Source organism: Pocillopora damicornis, chromosome 14, assembly GCF_964200805.1.
Source record: "Pocillopora damicornis chromosome 14, jaPocDami1.2, whole genome shotgun sequence".
Lineage (NCBI taxonomy): Eukaryota > Metazoa > Cnidaria > Anthozoa > Scleractinia > Pocilloporidae > Pocillopora > Pocillopora damicornis.
Window position 1 is genome coordinate 10,293,868 of NC_142683.1, and position 15,810 is coordinate 10,309,677.

The following is a 15,810-nucleotide window of genomic DNA, read 5'->3' on the forward strand; positions in this document are numbered from 1 at the left end:
TGACGGTGTGAAACGACGAAAATACGAACATCATGACGGAGTAAACTTCAAAGGAGTGAAAATACACACATCATGACGGAGTGAAACCACGAAAATACGTAGCAAAAAGACGATAGACACTTAAGGAAAATAGATGAGGGTATAAAAAGTCGGGTCTCGATCAAGGTAGCGAAGATCTAGTCAAATGATATTACTTACACGGTATGCTTTCCTTCTCTGTATTACAGAAAATGTTGAGAATGGCCACAACCCCCACAATGCATCCCGGTTGAGCTTTAGTTCTATTAATTAAATGATAATTAAATTCGATAATTGAATTTGACATTATACGTGACACTGGTTAATTGGACTCTTGGTTAAAGCTAGTCAACAGCAAAGGCGACTGACACAATATTTGCTCTGTGAGAATTTTCGTTCTGCGTTTCATTATGAGTGAAATCAAGGCAGCTTATAAGACGTTTCCTGCCAAGGATGACTTCCCTGATCTTTCGCAGCATAACAACTACATGGCTAAAGCCCTAACACCAGAGATTTATGAAAAGTTGAGAGGAAAGGTCACCAAGAATGGATTCACTTTGGACGACGTTATTCAGACTGGTGTGGATAATCCAGGTAAGCCAGGAAACCAACCTCATTCTTGTTGATGTTTGCAAATGTTTTTCTGTTCGGCATCAACACTTGATTTTAGCCCTTTACTGATAACAATTTATTCAACCAGTCCTCGCGCGCGCGAGAAGAACTGCGTGTGAAAGCGAAACTGGCTTCCATTTAACAAATAGAGAAGCCTTGACTGTGCTCTGTTCTGTTATAAAGCACGCAGGAAGCGGCTAGAGCACGAAAGAAGTGTAGGGAGAAACACGAGACGTAGTCGAGTGTTTCCTCCTACTTCTTGAGCACAGTCAAGGCTTCTCTATTTGTTTTATAATAAAGAATCCGTTAAATTACCCAAGCATTACTTTCAATTTTCAAAACAAACTTTATTTCCAAAGCGAACAACAGTGTCGTCAGCGTGCTCTATACTCTCATAAAGCACGCTACAATAAGCCAATCAGAATTCCCGTTAGAACGGTTCAAATAATCTGATTGGCTGTACAAGACTAAAGCTGTCAAAAGTGTCAAACCATCAAAGTTAAAAAACGATCAAAGTTCACATTCTACTATTGCTGGTTTTCACGTGACGTCACTAAATTTCAGACTTCAGAACTATTGATCCTCCTGAGATTTTACTTTCATGATGTATTAGAGCAGCTAAAAACTAATATTCAGACAAATTTTCACTCCAAATGGGTTCTTGGTTTAGTGATAGACTACTCTTGAATTTCTAAGCTTTTGCGTGACGTGGCCTTTACATGTCGAGCGAGAGAGCTGTTATGTTGGTTTAAAAGGTGACTTATTTAGGGAAATTCAACTATCTGAACAGTTCTTGTATTAGAATAAAGTATTATTGTTACGTTTATGAGTTCTTAGAGAGATAAATTCACGCTTTTGTAGCAAAACTCAGTGACAGATGTTTCTGCTGGTTTCCGGCCGCCATGTTGGTGCCCATCTAGGTTGGCACCAGCATGGCGGCTCCATACAAATCTCTATAAATTTGTGAAAAACGTTTCTCCTCATATCTTCCGTAAGAAAAATTGCTGTGACCTGAATCTTGGCGAGAGTCTTTACATGTCTAGCTTCTTTCTATTTCCAGATTCTAGACTAAATCGATTGACCGGTTTTTATTTTTTATTTTGATCTATTTTGAATGGCGTGACACTGAAAACCAGCAATAGTTCACAAACTAAAATAGTTCGGCAAGTCGAATTTAACACTTTTGCCTGAAGTTTTTAAGTCTCTAATACAGAATCTTAAAGTGAAATGTTCAGTGAACTTCAGCCGAATTATGGCTCATAAAAACACGCGAGTTTTTTCACATGACAAGGTAGAAAACAAACTGTTCATGGCGAGTGTTTTTTGAATGAACGACAGCCGAATTCACCGAAACATGAAGATCGCTCGGATACGGCAAAACTCGCCGATATAGTTTCTGAGACTTGCTTTACCGTGATGACCGGAGATCTCCATGATGAGCGAGCCGCGATGGACTTCAGCATGATCATATTCGCTCAGACACCGTCATGATTAGAATGAATTTTAACAGTTATGCCAGTTTGGTTATATTTTTCATCATTTCTGTTTGTTCTGTTTTGTTTTTGAACACTGAACTTTAAATACTATATATATGAGTGTTCGCTGTGTTTGATTTTTATTTCCGTACGTAAGCTTGCAATCTAACTGAGCGTGAATTAATCTTTAAAACTCGGAATGTCTATTTTGTTTTTCATTTGAGGATTTTCGCATCTGCTCACGTTTTAATAACGTAAATTACGGCGCCAAGTATGTTTACAAACCTTTATTTGGTTCTTCTGTTGCTACTTGCCGGCTCGCTTGTTCCGAAACTTCACTTTCAATTATCGGAAAAAAAAGCTAAAAAGAAGTCCCGGAAAAGGTCGAACATAGTACAATTTGGCAGATGGCGTGACAGCTTTAGCTCAGCTCTAGGCTCTATACTCTTATAGAGCACGCTCTTTCAACCAATGACAGCGCGCGTTATAACCAGCTTTAGATGACTTTGACTTGAAATTCATTTTAGACTTGAACATGTCAATCAGATTTACTGAAGTTTGTCATCATGTAATACTCTGCTTAAGTTAGGTAGTCATAAGATAACATGATTTTAATTCACCAAATTGACATTTTCACTTTCTATTTTCAGTAATATTTAACAGCATGTATCACTGTATGAAAACCTTAAGGCAAGTTATTCTTGAAAATACAGAATGGTCATCTACTATATATATATATATAGAATTTATACAATTCTATAAATGAGATTAACCTGTGCCTTTGTTATTTATTGTATTTTTTAATAAAAATTGCTGTTATTAAAAAGAAAAGTAAAATGAGCAAACTCCACTAAAAATTGGGCAAAGTTGACTAAATATGCAAGCTGCACCTCCCACTGGTAGTCGTTTCTAAGCCTCCTGAGATCCTACCAGCTAGAGGATGGAAATTTAGAAAAAAAATTCAAGTGTATTCTTAAAAAAAAATTTTGATGCCAAAGACTGTAAGGGTACAACTTGGCGTTCAGAAAACTAAAATGTCGAGCAAACCATAATAAGAATTGGGCAAAGTCCACTGAGTATGCAAGCTGTACCTCCAGCCGGTAGTATATTCTAACCCCCCTGAGATCCTACCAGCTAGAGGTACAAGACCAAATAAAAATAAATAAAATCACACTTATTGTTGAAAAAAGTCATTCAAAGGTGTTTAGGACTAATTTGGAGCACAGAAAAGTAAAATGTGAAGCAAACCATATGAGAAATTGGGCAAAGTCGACTTAATATGCCAGCTGTACCTCAAGCCGGTAGTATCTGCTATACCTCCTAAGATCCTACTAGCTAAAGGTACATGACCAATTAAAAGAAATAAATGTAAATGTACGCTTATAAAAAGTGATTTCAAGGTGTGTACGACTACAACTTGGAGTGCAGAAAAAAAAATGTTGAACAAACCGTAATAAAAATTGGGCAAAGTCGACTAAGTATGCAAGCTGTACCTCTAGCCGGTAGTATTTTATAAGCCCCCTAAGATTCTATAGAAAAATTCACTCGTCAGACAGTCAATTTTTCTTGAATGGTATAGTTGAATAAAAATTAACTTACTTGAATTGCCCACCATATTACAATGACTGATAATCACCCAATTGTCGGCCATTCCAATATGGCGGACCATTCGAGTAAGGGAATTTCAGGAATACCATTTGCGATTTGCCAACAGTCAAGCGACGTGATTGAACCAGACATGAACACTATTACATGCTTTACATGTAAAAAATACATTGTAGAGTTTAATTCAAGGAAATTTCGCCAAATTTTGTAGGGCTGTTTCCTTCACCCTCGTCGATCTTAACATTACGACTCCAGCCCGGATTATTTGTGACTTACTGAAATGAGTGACACCGCTGGATTTTTTACCTCGAAGGCTCGGTTTATTCCTTTGGGCATTGCTTTCGGTGGCTACCGAAAACGTGTCGAATGATTTCGGTTTTATTCGTTTCGAAAAGGTGAGATATTTTGGAAGAAGACCAAAGGAACTGCGGAAGGTACTTCAAAAGACTTGGACAATAGTGTAATTAAGCTACCTTGCGCGAACAGACTTGTGATCTCGTATCCTTTTGTTTACATTGTCTTGAGATGAATGAACTCGAGATCGATAAACTGCAATCATTTGAATGTATTTAGTTTCTATTCACGGTGTATTTTTAGCCTTAGTATGTTTTTAGGATTAAAGAGCGTCGCAAAAGATTTAAAAATGGATCTTGGACGAGTTGTTGTAATCACTGCGAAGAGCAAAAGCGAAAATAGTTTATCATTTCGAGCGCCGATCGTTTTGTTTTGATCCGAATGAGTGCACTTGAATTAAACTACTTTTTTATTATGTAAATATTGCGTGTCATAAATAGTGCTTGTGTTCGCCCGCTGGCGGTTCCTTCTTTCACAACTTTCGTCTTGTTCGAATGAACTTGTTGTGATCTGACCGTGTTGTTTATTGTCGCGTACTTTCCACTGGATAAAAATATCTTAGAAAGCAACAAAGCAAGTTCTCAATGATTTAAGAACCCTGTTTAAAATCTATATGGTATATTTATACCGCTTGTTCTCTTAACTTCACATCGTAAATACCGTACTATGTTAAAATACGCGAGCTCCGTTTGAGGGCGCGCGGCGCATGCAATGTTTACTTCTACTTGAAAAGACATGTAAGCTGATAAGTGCTTGGGTTTGATCCGAGGTTGTATCTTTGACACGTTGCCCAACACAGCGGAATGCGTAGCAATTATTAGACATCAATCAAGCAGATTCCCGGGAGAGTTTATTTCATCTGTTAACAAAAGAAAAATATCTCACCTACATCAAAGAAGTTGCGCTCTTCAAACTCATCGGAATGAATAAGTAATGAGAAAGAACAATAGCCTGAATATGTGAATACTTAACAACCTCAATTTTTGACGTTTAATCCGCTATGGAGTTGTCATGAGTTTCTTGATCAGCAGAGTTTCTAGCTTAACACTGTAGCTGCTGAGACCTACGTTTGCAAAGGTAAACAAAACTTGTGAATAGTATCGCCACCATAACGCCTTTGACATAGTGCTACTGGTTAGAAAGATTCCCAAGGTGAAACTTCTATTGTCTTGTACCTTTAGCCCATAGGATCTCAACAGGCTTAAAAAATACAACCAGCTAGAGGAGTAGCTTGCATATTTAGTGATCGACTTTTCTACAATCCAAATTAGTCTTAAACACCTTGGAATCACTTTTTTACAAGAGTGCAAAGTACAAAGTACAAAAGCTTAACTGTTGGTAAATCGCATATGGTATTACCTGAATTGTCCGCCATATTGGAATAGTCGACAATTTCCGATAATCACCCGACTCAGAAACTCGTCACTATTATTCTACAGGCGTACCTCTAGCCGGTAAGATTTAGGTACGACCCTTAAGTTGTTGGGCATGTAACCGCGTGTTAGGTCTCTGTGAGTGATTTTGGTGAAAGTCGCAAGTGGGTGGTAAATTTTTTTGACTTTTATGGAAAGCCGATATCTAGATAGAGCTAATCCTTCCAAAAAGAGAGGGAAACAGTATGCCGCTTTCGTTTGTTCAAATGCATTTTATGGCCTCAATGGCTTGCCTACGCGTTTTCACTTCAAGTTTCGGAAGGATTCGAACAAAGACGCCGATGGTGCAATCTCATCAAACGTCAGCATGGGAAAGATGGTATTTCAACTGTGGTTTCCTCAGAGTATTTTCGAAAAGAAGACATTCGAAAAACTTTAATAGGCCGCTGGGAATTAGCGACAAATTCTCCCCCTTCCTCCCCCCCCCCTCCCAAAGAAAAAAAAAATAAATAAAGAAGTAGGCTTTTTATACCTTTAACATCTAAAAGTTTAAAAACTGTTGAACTAGATGATGAATTTTGTGATGAAACTGGAGAAACTGCTTTAAAGGATGCTGTTTTAGCTTCACCAGATGCTGCTACATATGAGAGTATAACTGATCCTCCTGTGGATCCTGAAGCTATGGTGCTAAATTAACTCAGCAGAGCTGAAATGCTAGAAAAGCTAGTGTCCACTTTCGAGGCAAAGGTAGTGCAGTTGGAAAAGGAAAGGAAGCTTTGCTTGCACGCCAGTTTTCTCTCGACATATTAAAGGTGACGATACAGCCGTGCCTTTTACACTGGCTTTCCCAATTATGAGGCTGTAATAAGCTTTTATGATTATATTAAACCGAAAGACAGTAAAAATGCAATATTGGAAAGAAAAGAGGATCTTGAAGGAAAGTCAGTCTAATCAGATGGATATGAACAAAAATAAACCAGGACCTTCATGGGCACTAACCTATCTCTATCTTGTCTTATTGCGATTGAAGGCGGAATTTTTCTGTACAAGATCTTACAGACAGATTTGGAATTAGCGTGAGTCTCGTTTTGCGAACGTGATTGCATGGATGTATTTTCTTTCTGTGGACTCTTTCCCTTTCCATCTCAAGAACTGTTTGAAAAGAACATGCCTCAAAAGTTTTCAGAATACCATACTACGAGAATTATTTTGACTTGCAATGAAATATTTGTACAGCAGCCATCTACAATGCTAGCGTAGTCTGAAACTTGATCAGAGTACAAACACCATAACACATGGAAAGTATTTGCTGGTGTCACTCCAAATATTCAGGTGTCATTAATTTTAGTCTTGTGGCGGGGACAAGTATCAGACAGGGAGCCGGATTACAAGGGAAAGTGGTGTTCTTAATTTATTAGAGCCTAGTGACAATGTGATGGTTGACAGGGGCTTTGATAATTCAGATATTGTCCCAAGTGATGTAAAAGTAAAAATGTTTTGCTATTTCAAATGCGGTTTTCGCAGCCTTGCTGAAATTTGAAGCTGTTAGAGGTGATTATCGCTTTTCAGGCCACAGGGGTGGGGTGTTTTGACGGCTTGTGATCTTTCAGTTTAAATCTGTTCGTTGCAATGTTATAACTGTCAGTAAAAAAAATACTTCTTGTAAATCTTTCTGTCTATTATCTAAGGCTGATTGACATGCCATTTGCGAGAGACCCATATTTGGATCAATGTTCTTGAGTGCATTTTTAGGAACTTCTGCATTCTTGTCATGCATGGTGTTCATTCTTGCATCATACAAGAAGCACCTTTCATTAGATCCTGACCTCAAATCATCGTCTTTGTTTTGGTCACTTTAACCTCTATAATCGGCTATAGGGCAATATTGGAATGTCCACCTCACTTATGCCATTGCTGCAATTGAGATGTGCAGGCTAAGTTAAATAAGGAAAACTTACATAACTTGAACATAAAGGCTAACGCATGCAGTCATCAAGGAAAAGTTCCAACTGGTTACCGAAATCTTGGAATTATGAGTTTCCAAAGTGTGTAATATAACCTTTCTGTCTGTTGCGCTTAAATGAGATCATTCAATATGGGTGAATGTCGATAGTTACCATGCTCTATGATTTGAATAAGAATTTTACACCGCCATTTCAACCGAACAGAAACCTCTCTTGAATTAGTCACCGATGCACTCACTGAAGCTTTTTTGGTATTTCCTTCTAATTCTACTTGGCCATTGGGATTACTTCGGGTTGACTTCATAAAAGTTGAATAAATAATAGCCTCCATTTGGCCCAAATTATGCCCGGATATTTGTCCGCGAACATCTGTTTTCTTCTCAGAACAAACAATGTCCAAGGACAAATATGCGAGCTTATTTTTTGGGTCAAGTAGAGGCTATTGTGTTCATTATTATTCACACATTTTTGCAACTTGCCTGAAAAAAGTGTTTACTAACAGCTATAGCAAATTCCTCCTTTTGTAACAAGAGACTTAGGAAGACTTATAGGTTTGAAAATTGTTAAATATCACTTGGGGTTTATCCTCGGATATTCCCAAGTTTTAATTGAGCACATTCGGTCACGTGATGTGTGTAGGCAATTCGCGTGTGATCAAAATTAGTTATGGATTACAATTCGGCGAGAATATTGAAAATGACGATTTCTAAAATCAAGAAATAAATGAATTGAAACTCAAAAGAATAAAAAAATCAAGTCTAAAAAAGGGTACTGTTAGTCTATTGCTGCTTCCTAAAACGTGCTTGAGGTTGTACTACAGTTTTTGATGGCATCGGATGAAAAGTTTCGCAGTCTAAGGAAGGCCCTCTAGCTCTAGGTTTCAGGTGGAAAGGTCAGATTTTAATCTGTATTTGCGAGAAGGTATCTAGGTTATAGTGGAAAGCGATCTTAATCGACACTGTGCCTGTTTATTCTTTATTAGGTCATCCATTCATCATGACAGTAGGGTGTGTGGCAGGAGATGAAGAATCGTATGAGGTGTTTGCCGAATTATTGGATCCAGTGATAGAGATGCGTCATGGCGGCTACAAGAAAACCGACCAGCACAAGACCGACCTCGATTTCACGAAAATAAAAGGCGGCAAACTTGATGAGAACTATGTATTATCGTCACGTGTTCGTACAGGGCGCTCCATCCGGGGATTTTCCTTGCCACCACACTGCACACGTGCTGAGCGAAGAGGAGTTGAGAAGGCTGTGGTTGACGCCCTGAATAACCTGGATGGGGATTTAAAAGGAAAGTATGTATTTTCATTTGGGGTTTGTCCTCGAATATTCCAAAATCTAGGACATGAGGAATGTAGACAAATCGGAGAGCAACAATTATCAAAAACTCATTGACAGTCAAAGAGTCGTTCTTTTTTTAACAGAAGTGAATCCCAGCTACGATGGCTCCCGTAGAAAAATCAAAGTAACACTTGTGTCCTGTGTCCAGTTTCCAGCATCCAGTGTCCTATGCATCAGTTTCATCTTCTGAACCAAATGTTTTATGGCCCTTGCAAACAGATAAGCATAAGCCTTTGAATTTAGCAAAACAAAGAACGACACCGCGAGAGACAGACATGTCGTACTCAGAAGAACACAAAATGTGACACGACGTTTCACTAATTTACTGCAAAATAAGAAGATCGTTTAATAGCTGCATGACAGAGTTATTTCTCATCCTTTTCTCCGGTGCCACATATCATCTAAAAAGCGATTTACCGGTAAAAATTCTTGTGCAGTACTCAGGAAGGCTGGTAGGAGTCTCTAGTGCGTCTGTTAAGAGAAGGCGATGGGGCGTACTATTGTTACGTTTAAATAGCATTCGCAATTGAAATTTTAAAATATCATTATTTTTGTAAAGGAAGGAGGCACTTGCAGCATAGGACTCCCCTCCCCCAATCCACTTAGCTTCCATGCCATTCCCCCCCGTCTACACCCTTGATACTGCATGAGCGAAAAACACTATGAAAATTACTATGGATGTCAATTAATCGCTTCAGCTTTGTCCACCTTCTTTTGACTGTTTCTTTTGAATTAAAATTTTTAATCCCTTTTCCAGATACTATCCACTCAACAAAATGACAGAGGCTGAACAGGAACAACTGATCGAGGACCACTTCTTGTTCGACAAACCAGTGTCTCCTCTTCTGACGAGTGCTGGAATGGCACGTGACTGGCCCGATGCTCGCGGTATCTGGCACAATGAAAAGAAGAACTTTTTGGTTTGGATCAATGAAGAGGATCACACTCGGGTGATTTCCATGCAGAAGGGAGGAGATATGGCCGCTGTGTTTGAACGCTTCTGTACTGGACTGAGTAAGGTAATTTGACCGACTTGTTATACTAGTCGTGAATCAAGTTAAAGGAATCATGATACAAATTTAAAAATTCAAAAACCAGGTTTATTCAAGAGATTGAATTAGGCGATGTTGAATTACCCTCTTCCCTACCACCGCCTTCCCTCTTCATAGATATTTCTGAGAGACCCCTGGAGTTAAAACCAGGCCCCAGTCGTTCGAAGGTCAGATAACGCTATCCACTGGATAAATCGCTATCTGGTGGATAGCGCTATACGTTTCTCTATCACTTATCCGCTGGATAGCGATTTCTCCTTTGGGTAGCGTCATCCGCCCTTTATGCAACTGGGCCCAGGAGGTTAAAATCAGGCAATTCTGTTTGCCCCGACAGAGCATAGGAAGGAAACATCCTGACAAAAAGCGTTCTAGATGTAACTATACATCCAATGAACAAATACCCAGAGTTGAAAATTAACTTGAGAGATTTCCTTCGACACGAGGCCATTTGACGAGTGGAGTCTCCTATCTTAATCTTTTCTGGTTTACACTATGTTGCATGCTTTTCATATCGAAGTATTCGCAGACTGGGCACAAGTGTGATATATCATTGCTGAGCTTCGTTTGTGAGTTCATGCTTTGTCCTTAGGGTTGTTCCTGTACCTTAATTAGCTTCAAAACAAAGCCACTCCCGACAAATGGTCGGAAAGTAACGAATATTACAAAGAAAACGAGTGGCCTAGCTTGAAAATTTATAAAGGCTCATGTTACGGCTAAATGAATTTACAAATTGGCCTCTGAGGTTGATAACATGGAAATGAGATTTCTCAACATTTAACTTCGTTATCCATACAATATCAAAATTTTGTCCACATTCTCACTCGCGGCTGGTGCCATGAAGCTTGTTCAGCATATCTATCGTCATTGCCAAAAGTCTCAAGACACCCCTAAGGAAAGTAGCTCAATACCGTTCGTCTCGGCTCTTTTCTTCCACAAAAATATTGATTTTAATCACTCCTTCCCAATAAGCTTATTTGGAATGAAGTCAGAGAGAGGGACTTACGCAGTTAAAAGATCACAACACTTTTCCTAAAACATGAATTGGCAAAACACCAGGTCACAAATTATGCTTCTCCTGTCTGCATTTTTCGAAGGTGCTCCAGGAACTTTGGCTTGGCTTCTGTTGCTCATCCATTCATAAAACTTCTTCCACTAATTTCTGTTTGTTGTCGTTGTTTATTTCATTAGGTCGAAGAACTGATCAAAGGAGCTGGTCACAGTTTCATGTGGAGTGAGCATCTCGGCTTTATCCTGACTTGTCCCTCAAACCTCGGCACAGGGCTCCGAGGAGGCGTACATCTCAAAATCCCTGAGTTAAGTAAAGACGAAGAGAGACTGAACAGCATCCTGAAGAAATTTCGTCTACAGAAACGTGGCACGGGAGGTGTAGACACCGCTTCAGTGGGAGGAACTTTTGACATTTCCAATGCTGATAGGCTGGGAAAGTCGGAGGTTGAGCAAGTTCAAGCCGTGATTGACGGAGTCCAGTTGTTGATTGAAATGGAGAAGAGATTGGAGAAAGGTGAATCAATTGATGACTTGATTCCCAATTAAACCATTGGGATGATCTCACCGGGATATTGTTTTATCTGATTTCTAGTGGTTTTTCACGATTATTTGACTTAGTGGAGAGCTCAGTTAAAATAACATGATTATGGATCACTTAAACTTACAAAAGTAAATGTATCAGGATTCTCTTGTTGTCTGATTATCTACGTCTAAATAAAACACTTCAAATCTTCACTGTCTAGTTTGCTTTAGCAAGTAGTTACACAGAAACCAAGAATCCTCTGAAAACACTTTTGCTGCGAAAGGCATTTCTCACCTTGACAAACCGCAAAAAATGGCCAAAATCTTTCACGGTTTTAAGAATAAGGGCCTTCAAAAACACATTAACCTGCTACACCATACAAACATAACTAGAGAAGGAAATAATATGGTGCTCTTGCAATTTTTGCCGGTGTGTCCATGCGACCTAGCAGACTTACAAAGAGAGGGAGGGGAGATAGCCAAACTCCAAGTAAAATGATTGAGATTTTAGGCCTAGTGTAAGCTCTTCACTCTAATTAGCAGTAAGTTGCGAAAGAGTTAGTGGTCTTGTAGCATCAATCAGATCAATTCCGATATAAAAGCCAACGAAATCGCAGGAATGTATCCACTTTCACCTCGATTGATTTTGTTTTTCATTTTTTCTTCTTGACTTCTTATTTTACTACGGTGGCGCCGCTATATTTCAGCTCAAAATTCAAATTTCCACACAATATTTTAAATCAATTTTTTAAAAATAAAACTAGTGAACAGCACACAGCATCAGATCTTGTCAACTTTGTTTATTATCCTTATTTTTTGATTTTTCAAATAAAAACTAGTGAGCAGCACACAGCATCAGATCTTGTCAACTTTTTTTACTGTCCGATTTTTTCAAATTTTTTTAACTTATTTTAATTTTTGATTTTTTAGAAAAATTTTAAAATTAAAACTAGTGAGCAGATCTTTTGCAACAGATCTTGTCAACTTTTTTATTATCCAATTTTTTGAACAATCTTTTAAAATTAATTTTTTTAAGATTTTTGTTTATTAATTTTTTTAATTTTTAAAATAAAAACTAGTAAGCAGCGCACAGCAACAGATCTTTTCACCTTTGTCTATTATCCAAATTCAAATTCAACTTTCCAGACCCGAGGCCATATGATTAATTTAGAGTGATTGATGATAGCCAGACTGTCCGTAACCATTAAAGAAGCCTTTCACATACCCTACAAGTTCTGGTCTGGAGGAGAAACGAGGTTACCACTACGGAAGTTGTCGTCTGTTCAACGTAAAAAGATCAAAGTGCTCTGTGAGCAAACTCGTGAATTGACAGATGACTTACATGATTTTTTGGATTATGTTTAATGTTATCTGGTTTAGGGAATTTGTGGTCGATTGTCATATTTAGAGTACGAGCAGTAGTTCAGTGTTCGCTGATGTAGCAAAGAAACAAAGTAACGTTGGGATAAGAAGGCATTACAATTGAAATGATCATGCTATTACATTTGACAAGGGTGGATGATGTCATGTGTTTTAAAAATATATCATTTTTTTCTGGTTCAAAAGAAAAGGTTGGAAGTAAATGTAGGTGAAAAATGAAATATACTGTCTATCATTGTAAATATTGGAAAATCAAGGCATTACTGTCTTAATGAAAACATTCATGATTCCCTCTTTATCAAATGAGACAAACGGGAACGAGTTTTGAGTGATATAACTAAGCCCAGACTGCTACTGTCGCTTTGGATTTCCGCCTGGGTATATTTTGGTCACGTGCTAGGCAACGTATAATCAAGAACAAGATAGAATTTCATTTCAGGCCTATCTATCAATTTTGTGGTGTATGACTTTCGCATTTTAGTGCGTAATATTTATTTTGAATCTTCAAATATTCTTGAAATTTAAAAGAAAAATTGTTCTTTAAAAAATTCACTGAAAATCGGTAGCCAAAATTATTTGTTTAGGTGTTATTTGATTTTCGTGTTAATCTGTAATTTCGTTAGTCGCCGGCACCTTTTGTTACTTAACACAGAAAAAACACACGATACGAAATGTAACGATCGATTTTGTCCCCAATCTCACGACACAACAGAAAAAGCTTTTGAACACCTGCAAACTCCGAGCGCTTCGGAGTAAGTGATATTTTTAGTGAAGCTCCGGATCGTTTTCAAGTTCAAGGATTGTAAATTACAATTTTATGAAAAACGAAGGTTGTTCTCTTATTTCATTGTGAATCCTCGTACGCTTGCCAGTCGCTGGCGCCGCTTGTTGAAACTAAAACGAATAAATATAAACTCTTTTAAGATTATCATCGGCTTCTTTTTCACCCCACCACTCTTCTAAGCAACAAAGGTCGCCATTTCGTTTGTTTATTACTCGCCAAAAACTATCAAATGCACTCAAAAGCCTAAAATCGAAAAAAAGTCTACAGGAATCGACCAATCGAGCGAGCGAGCGAGCGAGTGCCATTCTCCACATCATATCTATAACTCGCTCTTGCGCATGCGCGCAATTCACGAGTTCAAAAGGAATCTCCTCAGTTGTAAACACCACAGGCCTACCACAGGAAAGCGTGGAGCTGACCTAATATTTAGTACTTTACTCATTATTATGATTAAGAGTGAGTGTAATGTTATCGACGTACATGCAAATTTACTTGCTTGTGTTTTGGCTAAATATAATCAGCGTTCGTTATTGTTAAACGTTGTGCATGGCACACTCGCTAAAGTAATCATCCGGGAACTTACGCCGCCTTTTGCCCTTCGAAATCACAGTCCTCAATTCTAAACCAATTTCTTTGCAAGCATTCCTACCTAAATGAAAAGTTACTCCTGACACTCGAAGTAGCCATAGAAATTTATCGACGAAAAATTAATCGCAATTGTTTTTCCTTTATAAAATATTTTTATACGGTTCATGTAATTACGTCAACACATGCACCATAAACTTGTTTAGAGCTCCTAACATACAACTCAGTTATCAAAAAACTCCTGAGTTCGAATTCTCAAGCGACTTCTTTTGGAGAAATGAAAAATTATCATAGCAAACAAATGTCTGAAGATAATTAAAAAGCCCTAATTATCAAAACATTTCTGCGCCTCTGAAGAGTTGCTATGAAATTATGCCGAATGATGAAAAGTTACCAAATCGTTGTTTGTTTGTTTTTTTTTCTGTTAGTATCCTTCCCCTGACACATCAATGAAGAAAATAGTGACCAAAATCCTTCTACTTATTTTGGCAACTGGTACGTGTTTACAATTTAGCCTTTTCGTGATACATTTCTTCTCCGGTTGGTCGCACGAGTCTGCACCAACTCCAGCATTAAAGTCAGGTACATTTTACGTCGCTGAACTTCAGAAAAACGATCAACAATTGGAAAACGCAAAACAGGAACAAATTACGGCACCTCCCTACCTAAGTGATCTTTCAACGTTGCAATTCAGACATAAAACATCTCTTATAACTAAGAGAATTTGTGCACAACATTACGAACTTCTCATTCTTGTAGCGTCTGCTCCACCTAATTTGCAAAGAAGGAATAATATACGTCTAACATGGGCTTTCCGAAGGGCTCTCAAACCAAGATGGACGACAGTTTTTCTTGTCGCACAAGTACAAAATCAACCTCTGTCAAACTTTTTATTGAGGGAAGATGAAGTTTATGGAGACCTTGTGCGAGCTGACTACTTTGACCATTACTGGAATCAGACCAGAAAGATACAAATGGGCTTCGAATGGGCGATAAGGTATTGCAGGTTCTCTTTTCTTTTAAAGACAGATGATGATGTCTTCGTGAATACTCCAGCTGTTCTTTCCTTCTTGAATAACCCTACAATTCCAAACGTAATGTTATACGCCGGTAAACAGTACAAAAACCCTTGGATTCTCAGAAGTGGAAAATGGAAAGTAAGTTTGGAAGAATTTGCAGGAAAACATTACCCTGATTTTTGCGCAGGGTTTGGATACATTTTATCACGCGATGTTGTTGCTTCGTTTGTCGAAGCTTTTTCCATGGTACCTTTCTTTAGACTGGACGATGTCTACGTTGGTATGTTGGCGAAAAAGACTGGAATAAAAATTGTACACGCTGATGGTTTTGAATTAAACTCAAAGAGGCCGAAATTGCAGTGTACTCCAAGTACCAATTTTAAGACGCTAATACGACATGGTGTAGAGGGAAATTGCCTGATCGAAATGAACCACAGAGCGGTTTTATCACGTAGAGACAGTGATCGTTCGAATGAATTAAGCCATACTTAAGAATGCAATCTTACCCTGCACGGCAAGAAAAAACGTAAGGTGAAATGGAATGAAACAAATTCCCACTTGTTGATTACAGGTTGTTATAATTTTTTTTTGCACGAGAGGTATAGCGGGTTGGAATTCTCTTCTTCTGATTGTAAATCCAGGTGAGATCTTTGCGTTACTTATCGTGAATAAATAAACAGTAACATTCATCTTTACTATTTTTACAGTTCCA

General features: G+C 38.2%; 2 protein-coding genes and 1 pseudogene across 2 annotated transcripts; all 3 read left to right on the plus strand.

The window, feature by feature from the left end:
* The first annotated feature begins 354 nt into the window (after window positions 1-354).
* On the plus strand, window positions 355-11,541 carry LOC113673302 (creatine kinase M-type). Its single transcript, XM_027189693.2, has 4 exons — window positions 355-612; window positions 8,384-8,702; window positions 9,506-9,767; window positions 10,989-11,541. The coding sequence occupies exons 1-4, from the start codon at window positions 429-431 to the stop codon at window positions 11,352-11,354; spliced, it is 1,131 nt and encodes a 376-aa protein (XP_027045494.2). The 5' UTR covers window positions 355-428; the 3' UTR covers window positions 11,355-11,541.
* Window positions 6,162-7,121, plus strand: LOC149034370 (uncharacterized; annotated as a pseudogene).
* A 2,885-nt stretch (window positions 11,542-14,426) lies between the features above and the next one.
* On the plus strand, window positions 14,427-15,729 carry LOC113673299 (beta-1,3-galactosyltransferase 5). Its single transcript, XM_089193617.1, has one exon. It carries the CDS (start codon window positions 14,529-14,531, stop codon window positions 15,588-15,590), a length of 1,062 nt encoding a protein of 353 aa, XP_089049743.1. The 5' UTR covers window positions 14,427-14,528; the 3' UTR covers window positions 15,591-15,729.
* The last annotated feature ends 81 nt before the right edge of the window (window positions 15,730-15,810 follow it).

Excerpts from the sequence above, each read along its gene's own strand:
- LOC113673302 (XM_027189693.2), top strand. The coding sequence starts at position 429 with ATGAGTGAAATCAAGGCAGCTTATAAGACGTTTCCTGCCAAGGATGAC. Across the intron at positions 613-8,383 it reads GACTGGTGTGGATAATCCAG|GTCATCCATTCATCATGACA; the intron begins GTAAGCCAGGAA and ends ATTCTTTATTAG. Across the intron at positions 9,768-10,988 it reads TCTGTACTGGACTGAGTAAG|GTCGAAGAACTGATCAAAGG; the intron begins GTAATTTGACCG and ends TTATTTCATTAG.
- LOC113673299 (XM_089193617.1), top strand. The coding sequence starts at position 14,529 with ATGAAGAAAATAGTGACCAAAATCCTTCTACTTATTTTGGCAACTGGT.